Source organism: Callionymus lyra, chromosome 12, assembly GCF_982586985.1.
Source record: "Callionymus lyra chromosome 12, fCalLyr1.hap1.1, whole genome shotgun sequence".
Classification (NCBI taxonomy): domain Eukaryota; kingdom Metazoa; phylum Chordata; class Actinopteri; order Syngnathiformes; family Callionymidae; genus Callionymus; species Callionymus lyra.
The window spans coordinates 4,219,264-4,235,753 of NC_141829.1; the positions used below are offsets into that span (position 1 = coordinate 4,219,264).

At 42.1% G+C, this 16,490-nt stretch overlaps 2 protein-coding genes across 3 annotated transcripts in view; one reads left to right on the top strand and one right to left on the bottom strand.

Moving 5' to 3' along the window:
- The window catches only part of LOC148068012 (tubulin alpha chain-like), a 49,371-nt gene extending 46,113 nt beyond the window's left edge, over positions 1 to 3,258 (top strand). For both annotated transcript variants that reach the window (XM_087803605.1, XM_087803604.1), the window contains 2 exons: positions 1,790 to 1,938; positions 2,199 to 3,258. In XM_087803605.1, the coding sequence (XP_087659731.1) occupies positions 1,790 to 1,938; positions 2,199 to 3,170 (1,121 nt within the window). In that variant the 3' untranslated portion in view covers positions 3,171 to 3,258. The remainder of the gene's footprint in view (positions 1 to 1,789; positions 1,939 to 2,198) is intronic.
- A 2,273-nt stretch (positions 3,259 to 5,531) lies between these two features.
- LOC148068018 (tubulin alpha chain-like) lies at positions 5,532 to 15,611 on the bottom strand. Its single transcript, XM_087803603.1, has 4 exons — positions 15,579 to 15,611; positions 12,413 to 12,629; positions 6,846 to 6,994; positions 5,532 to 6,585 (listed from the first exon to the last, which is right to left on the bottom strand). The coding sequence occupies exons 1-4, from the start codon at positions 15,594 to 15,596 to the stop codon at positions 5,620 to 5,622; spliced, it is 1,350 nt and encodes a 449-aa protein (XP_087659729.1). The 5' UTR covers positions 15,597 to 15,611; the 3' UTR covers positions 5,532 to 5,619.
- Positions 15,612 to 16,490: the final 879 nt, after the last annotated feature.

The window sequence follows — 16,490 nt, forward strand, 5'->3', positions numbered from 1 at the left end:
GACAATACTACACATATATAATTGTTACTACACTATCACAACACCAGAGTCAAGTACTGGACAATACTACACATATATACTTGTTCCTACACTATCACAACACCTGAGTCAAGTACTGGACAATACTACATATATATTATACTTGTTACTACACTATCACAAAACCAGAGTAAAGTACTCGACAATACTACACATATATACTTGTTCCTACACTATCACAACACCAGAGTCAAGTACTGGACAATACTACACATATATACTTGTTACTACACTATCACAACACCAGAGTCAAGTACTGGACAATACTACACATATATAATTGTTACTACACTATCACAACACCAGAGTCAAGTACTGGACAATACTACACATATATACTTGTTCCTACACTATCACAACACCTGAGTCAAGTACTGGACAATACTACATATATATTATACTTGTTACTACACTATCACAAAACCAGAGTCAAGTACTCGACAATACTACACATATATACTTGTTCCTACACTATCACAACACCAGAGTCAAGTACTGGACAATACTACATGTATATTATACTTGTTACTACACTATCACAAAACCAGAGTCAAGTACTGGACAATACTACACATATATCCTTGTTACTACACTATCACAACACCAGAGTCAAGTACTGGACAATACTACACATATATACTTGTTACTACACTATCACAACACCAGAGTCAAGTACTGGACAATACTACACATATATACTTGTTACTACACTATCACAACACCAGAGTCAAGTACTGGACAATACTACACATATATAATTGTTACTACACTATCACAACACCAGAGTCAAGTAATGGACAATACTACACATATATACTCCCTCCTACACTATCACAACACCAGAGTCAAGTACTGGACAATACTACATGTATATTATACTTGTTACTACACTATCACAACACCAGAGTCAGGTACTGGACAATACTACACATATATCCTTGTTACTACACTATCACAACACCAAAGTCAAGTACTGGACAATACTACACATATATACTTGTTACTACACTATCACAACACCAAAGTCAAGTACTGGACAATACAACACATATATCCTTGTTACTACACTATCACAACACCAGAGTCAAGTACTGGACAATACTACACATATATACTTGTTACTACACTATAACAACAGCAGAGTCAAGTACTCGACAATACTACAAATATATACTTGTTACTACACTATCACAACACCAAAGTCAAGTACTGGACAATACTACACATATATACTTGTTACTACACTATCACAACACCAAAGTCAAGTACTGGTCAATACTACACATATACCTGTTACTACACTATCACAACACCAGAGTCAAGTACTGGACAATACTACACATATACAGTATACTTGTTAATACACTATCACAACACCAAAGTCAAGTACTGGACAATACTACACATATATCCTTGTTACTACACTATCACAACACCAAAGTCAAGTACTGGACAATACTACACATATATACTTGTTACTACTCTATCACAACACCAAAGTCAAGTACTGGACAATACTACACATATATCCTTGTTACTACACTATCACAACACCAGAGTCAAGTAATGGACAATACTACACATATACAGTATACTTGTTAATACACTATCACAACACCAGAGTCAAGTACTGGACAATACTACACATAATACACCATCTCTATATATCGTATCGTTGGCCCTGTATCGTGATGCGTATCAACAGATTCTTGAACACACGCCTCCATTAATCTGTTCATGTTCCCTCCAGATGAGTTGCGTACAGGAACCTACCGTCAACTGTTCCCCCCTGACCAGCTGATCACAGGGAATCAAGGCACTGCTAATATGTATGCTCAAGGTCGCTACACCGTCGGGAAGGAGATCATCGACACCGTTCTGGACCAGACTTCTATATTGGTAAGAGCTCAAAATGGTGTTGGATCGTGTACTTCAACAAGTTCTAAACGTTTGACTCTCCCATAGGGTTGGGGTAAGGGTAGGGGTTAGGGTTAGGATAACAAGACAGTTACAGTTACTATACTGTTTCATTGTTAATGAAGGGTTACTTCTTATTCTTGGTATTCTATTATGACAAAAAAGGTACTAAAGAACAATAGCATTTGATGGCCCAGTTTAGACATCACAAAGCAATTGATAACTTTACTTTCTCCTTGTAGGCGGAGCAGTGTACTGGACTGCAAGGGTTCATGATCTTCCACTCCTTCGGTGGAGGCACTGGTTCTGGGTTCACGTCCCTGCTGATGGAGCGACTCGCTGACAATTATGGCAAGAAGTCCAAGATCAACTTCGCAGTGTACCCATCTCCCGAGGTGTCCTTTAACGTGTTGGAGCCCTACAACTCCATCCTGACCACCCACGCCACCATGGAGCACTTCGACTGCACCTTCATGGTGGACAACGAAGCCATCTACGACATCTGCCACAGGAACCTGGACATCAACAGGTCCTCGTACACCAACGTGAACAGGCTCATCGCACAAATCGTGTCTTCGATCACCGCTTCTCTTCGCTTCGATGGAGCCCTGCATGTGGATCTCACAGAGTTCCAGACCAATCTGGTGCCTTTCCCTCGTATCCACTTCCCTCTGGTCGCCTACGCCCCCGTCATCTCCGAGGAGGCCGACCACGAGCTGCTGTCCGTGGCCGACATCACCAACGCCTGCTTCGAGCCCGCCAACCAGATGCTGACGTGTGACCCTCGTCACGGTAAATACATGGCCTGCTGTCTCCTGTATCGTGGAGAGTTCTTGCCCAATGACGTGAACTCCACCATCGCCGCCATCAAAGACAGACGCAGCATCCAGTTCGTGGACTGGTGCCCGTCCGGCTTCAAGGTGGGCGTCAACTACCAGCCCCCCACCGTGGTTCCAGGAGGAGACCTGGCCAAGATGGCGAGGACAGTGTGCACGCTGAGCAACAACTCCGCCATCATCGAGGCCTGGACTCGCATGGACCACAAGTTCGACCTCATGTACGCCAAGAGGGCCTTCGTCAACGGGTACGTGGGCGAGGGGATGGATGAGAGCGAGTTCACCGAGGCCAGAGAAGACATGACGGCGCTGGAGAAGGAATACGAGGAACTCTGTGCCGACCCTGTCGAGGGGGCGGAGGGGGGCGAGCAGCTCTAACAGCGTAGAAGCTGTTAGCTGCTGAAACATGTTAAAGTGCCACGTTCTGGTCACATGGTTTTCAAATAATAAAGATTTTTGAAAAATATCTTCGTGTCCATCTCCATCTCCTTACACTATTCATTAAACCTCTATAATTCTGGATCACTGGTAATATTTGGTATTGGTAATTTGTATTTTTATTTTTTATTTTTCATGAAAAATTGCTGTATTTTCTGAGGCTATTGGAAAAAAACAATTAACAATTAAATTTTCAAAATCAAATGACTTGAAAGACATTAACCTTATATTCAGAAAGTCAAAGCTTGTCTTAAATCAAAGTGATAAAAGCAGCCTTTATTGGTGGTAAATATTCGATTAAAAAAACCATTACAGTCTGCGATGGATTAAAACATGCAGTTACATCTTCCAGCCGGCAGGTGTCAGTGCTGAGCTGTGTTGCACTGAACGCAGCAGGTTGTGTAAAAGTCGAGACAATTCACAGTAAAACGAGAGTTTCTGGTTCGGTTCCGTTCCCGTTGTAGGTACAATTTCGGTCCCCCTACAATATCGGTCCCTCCACTTCCTACGTGATGACGTCACACGCGTCATATGCGAACGTCTCTTTAAAATATTTTTTATGGGTTAAAATAACGTCAACAGAAGGTTTACATGATACTTTTAACCACACATAAAACATTTATATTGACAAAAAAACGATCTTCGTCAACATAATCACTTTCCGTTCTTTCATTTCCTGGTCTGACGACACACGTGACTTTGAGACCAACGGAAGGGTCCGCGCTACATGTGACGAAGCCGCTGATTGGCTGAAGCTGTTTTACTAATAATAACACACAACTTTACAATGAAATAAAAATCATTCGAGTTCCGAAATAATTCGCTTTTCAAATAAAAAAAATGTTAGAATATTCCTCTTTCAATAACTTGTCTGTAGTTCGGATCATAAACACCTCGGTAATTATTTAGGTTTCGATTTTTTTTTTAAATCAATTAAATCAATTATTAAATGTACATATGCCCACTTTATTGAACGAGTCCTTTTTTTAAATTGTCATATTTGTATAATTTATGCACTACAAAAAAAATCGTCTTTTTTTAACACTACTGGCAATAAACATTTTCTAATTTTCATACTATTAAGATTTGTTGTCATATTATTGAAAAACGGTGGTAATATATTAGGGTTTATGGTCTTAATTGTAACATTAAAGTGGCCAATCAGCGACATTCTCACGTCTAGCAGTTGATTATTAATAATAATAAATTAATAATTAAGTTAATTATTTCAGATTCGAATGATTTTTATTTCATTGTACAGTTGTGCTTTATTATTAGTAAAACAGCTTCAGCCAATCAGCGGCTTCGTCACATGTAGCGCGGTCACTTCCTCTTGGTGTCAAAGTCACGTGTGTCGTCAGACCAGGAAATGAAAGAACGGAAAGTGATTATGTTGACGAAGATCGTCTTTTTGTCAATATAAATGTTTTATGTGGTTAAAAGTATCATGTAAACCTTCTGTTGACGTTTCTTTAACCCATAAAAAATATTTTAAAGAGACGTTCGCATATGACGCGTGTGACGTCATCACGTAGGAAGTGGAGGGACCGATATTGTAGGGGGGACTAAATTGTACCTACAACGGGAACGGAACCGAACCAGAAACTCTCGTTTTACTGTGAATTGTCTCGACTTTTACACAACCTGCTGCGTTCAGTGCAACACAGCTCAGCACTGACACCTGCCGGCTGGAAGATGTAACTGCATGTTTTAATCCATCGCAGACTGTAATGGTTTTTTTTAATCGAATATTTACCACCAATAAAGGCTGCTTTTATCACTTTGATTTAAGACAAGCTTTCAAAGTGACTTTCTGAATATAAGGTTAATGTCTTTCAAGTCATTTGATTTTGAAAATTTAATTGTTAATTGTTTTTTTCCAATAGCCTCAGAAAATACAGCAATTTTTCATGAAAAATAAAAAATAAAAATACAAATTACCAATACGAAATATTACCAGCGATCCAGAATTATAGAGGTTTAATGAATAGTGTAACATTAGTGTATTATACCAGTAATGGTTAATTTCCATCATTTGAGAGCCACATTACCAGGGAATTAAACACATTCTTTACCATTTGTAGATACTTAAGAGTAAGAAAGTTAAGTAAATAAAGCAACTAAAAGTCCATTTCCAATTCCAAGCAGTTTTACTTTTGATAGTTTTATTGTATTTTCATATACATCCTTTGATCTAGATTACCAGCAAGACTGATCACCCAACCATCAACTGAATGATGGCCGCTGCTCCGGTAAGATTACTTTTCATTTGGTAAGTTCAGGAGGAGATGGACACGAAGATATTTTTCAAAAATCTTTATTTTTTGAAAACCATGTGACCAGAACGTGGCACTTTAACATGTTTCAGCAGCTAACAGCTTCTACGCTGTTAGAACTCATCACCCCCCTCCGCCCCCTCGACAGGGTCGGCACAGAGTTCCTCGTATTCCTTCTCCAGCGCAGTCATGTCTTCTCTGGCCTCAAAGAACTCGCGCTCATCCATCCCCTCGCCCACATACCAGTGGACGAAGAACCTCTTGGCGTACATGAGGTCGAACTTGTGGTCCAGGCGAGTCCAGGCCTCGGCGATGGCAGTGGTGTTGCTCAGCATGCACACTGCCCTCCTCATCTTGGCCAGGTCTCCTCCTGGAACCACGGTGGGGGGCTGGGAGTTGATGCCCACCTTGAAGCTTTTGGGGCACCAGTCCTGGATGCTGCGTCTGGCTTTGATGGAGGCGATGGCGGAGTCGACGTCATTGGGCACGACGTCTCCACGATACAGAAGACAGCAGGCCATGTATTTACCGTGACTAGGGTCACACGTCAGCATCTGGTTGGCGGGCTCGAAGCAGGCGTTGGTGATGTCGGCCACGTACACCAGCTCGTGGTAGGCCTTCTCCTCAGAGATGGCGGGGGCGTAGGCGACTAGAGGGAAGTGGATACGAGGGAAAGGCACCAGATTGGTCTGAAAATCGGTGAGATGCCCATTCAGGGCTCCATCGAAGCGCAGAGAAGCGGTGATCGAAGACACGATTTGTCCGATGAGCCTGTTCACGTTGTCGTACCAGGGGCTGTGGATGTCCAGGTTCCTGCGGCAGATGTCAAAGATGGCTTCGTTGTCCACCATGAAGGTGCAGTCGAAGTGGTCCATGGTGGCGTGGGTGGTCAGAATGGAGTTGTAGGGCTCCAAAGGGTCGGACATCTCGGGAGATGGGTACACTGCGAAGTTGAGCTTGGGCTTCTTGCCATAATCGTCAGTGAGTCGCTCCATTAGCAGGGACGTGAACCCAGAACCAGTGCCTCCACCGAAGGAGTGGGAGATCAGGAACCCTTGCAGTCCAGTACACTGCTCCGCCTACAAGGAGAAAGTAAAGCTATCAATTGCTTTGTGATGTCTAAACTGGGCCATCAAATGCTATTCTTCTTTAGTACCTTTTTTGTCATAATAGAATACCAAGAATAAGACGTAACCCTTCATAAACAATGAAACAGTATAGTAACTGTAGCTGTCTTGTTATCCTAACCCTAACCCCTACCCTTAACCCAACCCTATGGGAGAATCAAACGTTTAGAACTTGTTGAAGTACACAATCCAACACCATTTTGACCTCTTACCAATTTAGAAGTCTGGTGCAGAACGGTGTCGATGATCTCCTTCCCGGCGGTGTAGCGACCTCGAGCGTAGTTATTAGAAGTGTCTTGATTCCCTGTGATCAGCTGGTCAGGGTGGAACAGTCTACGGTACTTTCCTGTACGCACCTCATCTGGAGGGAACATGAACAGATTGATGGAGGCGTGTGTTCAAGAATCTGTTGATACGCATCACGATACAGGGCCAACGATACGATATATAGAGATAGTGTATTAACAAGGATATATGTGTAGTATTGTCCAGTACTTGACTTTGGTGTTGTGATAGTGTAGTAACAAGTATACTGTATATGTGTAGTATTGTCCAGTACTTGATTCTGATGTTGTGATACTGTAGTAACAAGTATACATGTGTAGTATTGTCCAGTACTTGACTTTGGTGCTGTGATAGTGTAGTAACAAGTATACTGTATATGTGTAGTATTGTCCAGTACTTGATTCTGATTTTGTGATACTGTAGTAACAAGTATATATGTGTAGTATTGTCCAGTACTTGACTTTGGTGTTGTGATAGTGTAGTAACAACTATACTGTATGTGTAGTATTGTCCAGTACTTGATTCTGGTGTTGTGATAGTGTAGTAACAAGTATACTGTATAAGTGTAGTATTGTCCAGTACTTGACTTTGGTGTTGTGATAGTGTAGTAACAACTATACTGTATGTGTAGTATTGTCCAGTACTTGATTCTGGTGCTGTGATAGTGTAGTAACAAGTATACTGTATATGTGTAGTATTGTCCAGTACTTGATTCTGGTGTTGTGATAGTGAAGTAACAAGGATATACAGGTCCTTCTCAAAAAATTAGCATATTGTGATAAAGTTGATTATTTTCCATAATTTAATGATAATTGAAATTTCATATATTTTAGATTCATTGCACACCAACTGAAATATTTCAGGTCTTTTGTCGTTTTAACACTGATGATTTTGGCATACAGCTCAAGAAAACCCCAAATTCCTCAAAAAATTAGCATATCATGAAAAGATACTCTAAACGAGCTCTTAACCTAATCATCTGAATCAACTAATGAACTCTAAACACCTGCAAAAGATTCCTGAGGCTTTTAAAAACTCCCAGCCTGCTTCATTACTCAAAACTGCAATCATGGGCAAGACTGCCGACCTGACTGCTGTCCAGAAGGCCATCGTTGACCCTCAAGCAAGAGGGTCAGACACAGAAAGAATGTTCCCAGAGTGCTGTATCAAGGCACCTCAGTGGGAAGTCTGTGGGAAGGAAAAAGTGTGGCAGACGCTGCACAACCAGAAGAGGTGACCGGACCCTGAGGAGGATTGTGGAGAAGGGCCGATTCCAGACCTTGGGGGACCTGCGGAAGCAGTGGACTGAAACATCCAGAGCCACCGTGCACAAGCGTGTGCAGGAAATGGGCTAAAGGTGCCGCATTCCCCAGGTCAAGCCACTTTTGAACCAGAAACAGCGGCAGAAGCGCCTGACCTGGGCTACATAGAAGCAGCACTGGACCGTTGCTCAGTGGTCCAAAGTACTTTTTTGGGATTAAAGCAAATTTTGCATGTCATTCGGAAATCAAGATGCCAGAGTCTGGGGAGAAGGAAATACCAAAATGCCTGAAGTCCAGTATCAAGTACCCACAGTCAGCTGCTGGTGTTGGCCCACTGTGTTTTATCAAAGGCAGGGTCAATGCAGCTATTAGGAGATTTTGGAGCACTTCATGCTTCCATCTGCTGAAAAGCTTTATGGAGATGAAGATTTCATTTTTCAACAAGACCTGGCACCTGCTCACAGTGCCAAAACCACTTGAAATGGTTTACTGACCATTGTATTACTGTGCTCAATTGGCCTGCCAACTCTCCTGACCTGAACCCCATAGAGAATCTAAAATATATGAAAGTCCAATTATTATCATTACATTATGTAAAATAATCAACTTTATCACAATATGCTAATTTTGTATGTGTAGCTTGATGGATCTACTGACTCCTTTAAGAAACATCTTAAGACGTTTCAATTTGTTCAGGCTTTTCCTTGATTTTCTGGAACTCCTGTGTTGTTCTCAGTTTTATCTTGATCTTTAAAGTATGTACTTTTTTGAATTTTGTTTTGATTGTTTAAACACTTTGTGACCCTGGTCTGGAAAAGCGCTATATAAATAAATATTACTTACTTACTTACTTGACTCTGGTGTTGTGATAGTGTAGTAACAAGAATATATGTGTAGTATTGTCCAGTACTTGACTCTGGTGTTGTGATAGTGTAGTAACAAGAATATATGTGTAGTATTGTCCAGTACTTGACTCTGGTGTTGTGATAGTGTAGTAACAAGGATATACGTGTAGTATTGTCCAGTACGTGACTCTGGTGTTGTGATAGTGTAGTAACAAGTATATATGTGTAGTATTGTCCAGTACTTGACTCTGGTGTTGTGATAGTGTAGTAACAAGTGTAATATACATGTAGTATTGTCCAGTACTTGATTCTGGTGTTGTGATAGTGTAGGAACAAGTATAATATACATGTAGTATTGTCCAGTACGTGACTCTGGTGTTGTAATAGTGTAGTAACAAGTGTAATATACATGTAGTATTGTCCAGTACTTGACTCTGGTGTTGTGATAGTGTAGTAACAAGTATAATATACATGTATTGTCCAGTACTTGACTCTGGTGTTGTGATTGTGTAGTAACAAGTATACAGTGCCTTGCGAAAGTATTCGGCCCCCTTGAACCTTTAAACATTTCTTCACATTTCAGGCTTCAAACATAAAGATATAAAATTTTAATTTTTTGTCAAGAATCAACAACAAGTGGGACACAATCGTGAAGTGGAACGAAATTTATTGGATAATTAAAACTTTTTTAACAAATAAAAAACTGAAAAGTGGGGCGTGCAATATTATTCGGCCCCCTTGCGCTAATACTTTGTAGCGCCACCTTTTGCTGCAATTACAGCTGCAAGTCTCTTGGGGTATGTCTCTATCAGTTTTGCACATCGAGAGACTGGAATTCTTGCCCATTCTTCCTTGCAAAACAGCTCGAGCTCAGTGAGGTTGGATGGAGAGCGTTTGTGAACAGCAGTCTTCAGCTCTTTCCACAGATTCTCGATTGGATTCAGGTCTGGACTTTGACTTGGCCATTCTAACACCTGGATACGTCTATTTGTGAACCATTCCATTGTAGATTTGGCTTTATGTTTTGGATCATTGTCCTGTTGGAAGATAAACCTCCGTCCCAGTCTCAGGTCTTTTGCAGACTCCAACAGGTTTTCTTCCAGAATGGTCCTGTATTTGCCTCCATCCATCTTCCCATCAATTTTAGCCAGCTTCCCTGTCCCTGCTGAAGAAAAGCAGGCCCAAACCATGATGCTGCCACCACCATGTTTGACAGTGGGGATGGTGTGTTCAGGGTGATGAGCTGTGTTGCTTTTACGCCAAACATATCGTTTTGCATTGTGGCAAAAAAGTTCGATTTTGGTTTCATCTGACCAGAGCACCTTCTTCCACATGTTTGGTGTGTCTCCCAGGTGGCTTGTGGCAAACTTTAAACGAGACATTTTATGGATATCTTTGAGAAATGGCTTTCTTCTTGCCACTCTTCCATAAAGGCCAGATTTGTGCAGTGCACGACTGATTGTTGTCCTATGGACAGACTCTCCCACCTCAGCTGTAGTTATCTGAAGTTCATCCAGAGTGATCATGGGCCTCTTGGCTGCATCTCTGATCAGTCTTCTCCTTGTTTGAGATGAAAGTTTGGAGGGACGGCCGGGTCTTGGTAGATTTGCAGTGGTCTGATACTCCTTCCATTTCAATATAATTGCTTGCACAGTGCTCCTTGAGATGTTTAAAGCTTGGGAAATCTTTTTGTATCCAAATCCGGCTTTAAACTTCTCCACAACAGTATCTCGGACCTGCCTGGTGTGTTCCTTTGTCTTCATGGTTCTCTCTGCGCTTTAAACAGAACCCTGAGACTATCAAAGAGCAGGTGCATTTATACGGAGACTTGATTACACACAGGTGCATTCTATTTATCATCATCAGTCATTTAGGACAACATTGGATCATTCAAAGATCCTCACTGAACTTCTGGAGTGAGTTTGCTGCACTGAAAGTAAAGGGGCCGAATAATATTGCACGCCCCACTTTTCAGTTTTTTATTTGTTAAAAAAGTTTAAATTATCCAATAAATTTTGTTCCATTTCACGATTGTGTCACTTGTTGTTGATTCATGACAAAAAATTTAAATTTTATATCTTTATGTTTGAAGCCTGAAATGTGGCGAAATGTTGAAAGGTTCAAGGGGGCCGAATACTTTCGCAAGGCACTGTATATGTATAGTATTGTCCAGTACTTGACTCTGGTGTTGTGATAGTGTAGTAACAAGTATACATGTGTAGTATTGTCCAGTACTTGACTCTGGTGTTGTGATACTGTAGTAACAAGTATATATAGCCTCCTCAGACTGTACTTTCTGAGGAGGCTTCGATCATTTAACATCTGCAAGAAGCTCCTCTGCATGTTCTACCAGTCTGTGGTGGCCAGTGTCATGTTCTATGCTGTGGTGTGTTGGGGTGGAAATGTGTCCAAGAGGAGTGTCAACAGGTTGGACAGGTTGATCAGGAGGGCTGGCTCTGTGGTTGGAATGAAGCTGGACTCACTGGTGACAGTTGCTGAGAGGAGATCATTGAACAAACTACTGTCCATCATGGATGATGACAGTCATCCTCTGAACACTGTCATCAGTGAACAGAGAAGCAGAATGAGTGCACGAATGCTCCTACCCAGGTGCAAAACAAATAGACTCAGGGACTCATTCATCCCTCGGGCTATTAAATTGTACAATTCTGAGTTCGGGGGCAGGAGTGGAGTGAAAGTATCTGGATGTTCTGTTCTGTTAGTCTTTGTATCCTTTGTCTTTGTTGTTTTTCTTTGACCTATGTTCTTTGTCTTTATACTTAGATTGTATCATCTTGTTCTTCCTCTTATGTTCTTTTCTTATTTTATTTTCATGTATTATTTTTTTTATTGTTTATGAAAAATTGCTGGCTACTGGAAAAAAACAATTTCCCGAAGGAGACCTCCTGAGGGATCAATAAAGTATTACCTTACCTTTACCTTATATGTGTAGTATTGTCCAGTACTTGACTCTGGTGTTTTTATAGTCTAGTAACAAGTATACATAGTATTTAGTAGTTATTTAACGACGATTTCAACCAGCTGTAGGAACACTAGCGCCATCTGCTGGCAGCACGTTTGGTTTCAAGAATCCTCCTGCTGCTGAAAATACACCTGTGAGTATATGAACATATAATGATAATAAATATATAAAACTTTGTTCACAACGTCAACGTCACTAAGATGGAGTCATTTAGTGTAGAAAGAGTCCATCGATCCATACTCAGTTTTGTGGGCCTTTAAGTTTAAATTTAGTGTGTATGGAGCACTACATTTACATACCAAGAACTGAGACACACTTATGCACTAAACATACTAAGTTGAAGTACACAAGTATGTGATTTGAGACACACTAAGGCCTCGTCACCTCCTCATCTACGGACCGACCTATGACTGTGGGGTCCAGGTCCACAAAGATGGCTCTCGGGGCAGGTTTCCCGGCCTCGGTCTCATTGAAAAAATGTGCATAGTTATCATTCAGTCCCTTGTCCCTGGACCACGTCTGCCCGTCAGGGTGGACTCCATGTTCGAGGCAGTACAGCTCCCAGCATGCACTGCCCATGTTGACCCCGGCTTGGCCAACATGGATGGAAATACACTCGCGCTGCAAAACACGAGGAAAAAGTTTAGGTTTTAAACGAAAGACTTTTTAAATATTTATATTTGTAGAGCGCTTTTCTAGACCTGTCACTAAGTGCTTAAAAGATTGTAATAAAAATACACTTAAAAGATCAAGATAACAGAGAAAAAAAAACACAGTAGTCCCAGAAAAATCAAAGCAGAATTATTGATCTTATTTACTATCAGGAATTATGAATCTAGATAGTTTTAAATTGATGATTGATATATTTAAGCAATCAATTTATTTTAAATTACTAATTAAAAAAAAAGGTTTCAAACAAATGAATCAAACTATTCCGAGAGGATGATAAACACACAAGTGAACACAACACACTTGAAGGATGTAAACTAGTGATGCTAACGTGTCAATGCTGCACAGCTGTAGTTTAATCCGACTGAGGCCTGATGAAAACCGTTCACGGTTAACTTAAGTAAAGTTGGCTCGATATTGACAGATTCGATCTTTGCGCTCTATCGCTGAAGTCAATGGCACGGGCTGGAGATCGCCACGAGATCCCGATTGAACTTCAGCGCCGGTATCGTGGCTGTCGGGCAGGCAAGAGGCTAAAGGCTAAGCTAACGGACAATCGGAGACGTCACAGACCAACGATCCCAACGATCACGATGGGGAACGTCAATTCACTGACGAATAAGATCGACGAGCTGTCTGCCCTCAACAATCAGCGGATCTACAGAGAGAGCAGCTTGTTGATCTTCACGGAGACGTGGCTCACTCACTGACTCCCGACGCACACGTGGAGCTGCCGGGTTTCAGCTCCGTCAGAGCGGACAGAGACGCAGACGCCTGTGGGAAGCGCAGAGGAGGAGGTCTGATCATGTACGTGAATAAACGCTGGTGTAGTCCGGGACACGTTACTGTGAAGAAAGTCTCGTGTTGTCAAGATTTAGAACTGTTGGCTGTCAGCATGCGTCCATATTATCTACCGCCTGAGTTCAGTCATGTGATCGCGCTGTGTGTCTACATTCCTCCGAGCGCTGCGACTGCATCTGCCTGTGAGAAGATGCACACAATGACAGCTCGACTTCAGAATCAACATCCTGACGCGTTTATCATCATCTCTGGAGACTTTAATCATGCCAACCTGGACTCTACTCTGCCTACTTTCCATCAGGCTGTGGATTGTCCCACCAGGAATAACAGGACAATTGACCTTCTTTATTCCAACTTGAAGGACGCCTACAGAGCCAAACCTCTTCCTCCACTTGGAAGGTCTGATCATAACCTGGTCCACCTTCAGTCACAGTACATTCCTCTGGTGCAGAGACAGACTGTGACCACTAAGACAATCAGAAAGTGGACACCAGCTGTGGAGGACGCCATCAGGGACTGCTTTGAAACAACAGACTGGGATGTGCTGCTGAGGTCTCATGGTGAGGACATCGAGGGTCAGACACACTGTCTAACAGATTATTTAAATTTCTGCTTGGACGTTGTCGCCCCTACTAAGACTGTCCGCTGTTACCCTAATAATAAACCGTGGGTAACAATGGAGGTCAAGGATGTCCTTAACAGGAAGAAAGTGGCTTTCAGGAGCAGGGACGCCATCAGATCAGCTCAGCAGGAGGTGAAGCGATGCTTGAAGGAGGCAAAGGACACCTACAGGAGGAGGTTGGAGGAGAAGCTGAGTCGAGAAGAAATAAGTGAGGTCTGGGATGGTGTTAAAACCATCACTGGACACAAGACCAAGGCCTCTCTGACTGCAGTGGACACGGTGGAGGAGGCAAATGGACTGAACAACTTTTTCAACAGGTTTGAGCAGGTCACCTCACCCTCACTGCTGCCCGCCTCAGGACCTGCCCCACCTTCTTGTGCCTCCCTCAGCTCCACACAACCACTTCCCAGCTTCACCTCACTCCAGGTACAGGATGTACTTCGGAGGATTCTTCCAGGGAAGGCTGCTGGCCCTGATAAGGTGTCTGCTCGACTGCTAAAGACCTGCGCTGCTGAACTAGCTGAGCCACTCCAGCATGTCTTCAACCTCAGTCTACGGCTGGGGAAACTACCAAATCTGTGGAAGACTTCCTGTATCGTTCCAGTCCCTAAAAAGATCCGACCAAGTGTGCTGAACGATTATGGACCAGTGGCACTGACTTCGCAGCTGATGAAGTCACTGGAGCGGCTGGTCCTCAAACATCTCAGGCCACAAGTCCAGCACGCGCAAGACCCCCTGCAGTTTGCCTACCAGCCAGCAGTTGGTGTGGAAGATGCCATCCTTCACCTCCTGCATCGGACCTACTCCCACTTGGATAAAGGAAGTGGTTCAGAGAGAATCCTGTTCCTGGACTTTTCTAGTGCCTTCAACACTATCCAACCCACTCTGCTGCAGGACAAACTGACTAAGATGCATGTGGACCCTGGTCTGGTCTCCTGGATTACGGACCATCTTACTGATCAACCACAGTGTGTCAGGCTGAAGGATATCAAGTCTGACACTGTGGTGTGTACAATTGTACAATTCTGAGTTTGGGGGCAGGAGTGGAGTGAAAGTATCTGGATGTTCTGTTCCATGTTAGTCTTTGTATCCTTTGTCTTTGTTGTTTTTCTTTGACTTTTGTTCTTTGTCTTTATCTTTATACTTAGATTGTATCATCTTGTTCTTCCTCTTATGTCCTTTTCTTATTTTATTTTTTATGCATTATTTTATTGTTTATGAAAAATTGCTAGCTACTGGAAAAAACAATTTCCAGAAGGAGACCTCCTGAGGGATCAATAAAGTTTTAATATTAATTGTTTGTAATTCAACACCTTAGCCAACTTTACTTAAGCTATAATTACTTGATATAACGCCGCGTTCAAAACTAATAACTTTAACTCAACGAAGTACATTTCTTTAAACATTCAAACGTTAAAAAAAAACATCGAATCCATCACCAGATGACGGCATTGAAAGCGAGGGATTGCTTTTCTTACCATAGTCTGAGGCTCCATCGTAATGCGAGGAATCCGAAGTAAGCACTAACTGCGGGAGGAGGAGTTAGAGCTTTTATACTGCGGGATGCGGCGCAAGGGGCGGGGCCAGAAACCAGACGAGCTCCGTCGTTAAAACCAAGAAAACGTCTTAACTAAACTGAATTTACGGGAAAAAAGACAAGAACAACATGGCAACCTCATCCAGAGGAAAGGGAACGAGTCGACAAGACAAATTGGAGAAGAAATGGAAAATAACAGGTGATGTCGCTGTCGAGGCTAATGGCGGAGCTAACGAGCCTCCGTGAAGAGAGAAGGCCAGAGTCACGCCCATTACAGGTGATGTAAATGTACAATGTTGTAGCTCAACTCTGTAGTTACTGTCATGTGAGAACACACAACGCTAACAATCCGGGATTCAAAATATGTTCGTTTATTATCTTCTTCGATCTCAACACACATCCATCAATGTCAAGAGAACAGCGCACCCAAGTGGTCATTAGGTTCCACTACAGTTATTGATATCGTTTGACATTAATGGTTACAGTTGCTTATAGAGTCAGTCATTGGTTTTGGTTTTTACTATGAACATCAGTAATACCCTGACAAGAAAAAGTAACAAGGAGAGCAACAGGAAGCAGCTTCATCCATGTCTACTGAAAACACACTGAAGTCAACCTGAACCCTGGAGTGAACCTTCAAACTGAGTGAACATTCAAACTGAGAGTAGCTGCAGCTAAAGTAAGTAAGTAAGTAAGATTTATTTATATGGCGCTTTTCCAGACCAGTGTCACAAAGCACTTTAACAGTCAAAACAATACTCAAAAAAGTATATAAAGATCAAGATAATACTGAGAACAACACAGGAGTTCCAGAAAATCAAGGAAAAGCCTGAACAAATAGAAACGTCTTAAG

Bases quoted from the DNA above. Each gene is read 5' to 3' on its own strand.
- LOC148068018 (XM_087803603.1), bottom strand. The intron at 6,995-12,412 runs GTCGGTCCGTAG...TGTTCCCTCCAG, and splicing joins CCTGGACCCCACAGTCATAG to ATGAGGTGCGTACAGGAAAG. The intron at 6,586-6,845 runs GTAAGAGGTCAA...TTCTCCTTGTAG, and splicing joins TGCACCAGACTTCTAAATTG to GCGGAGCAGTGTACTGGACT.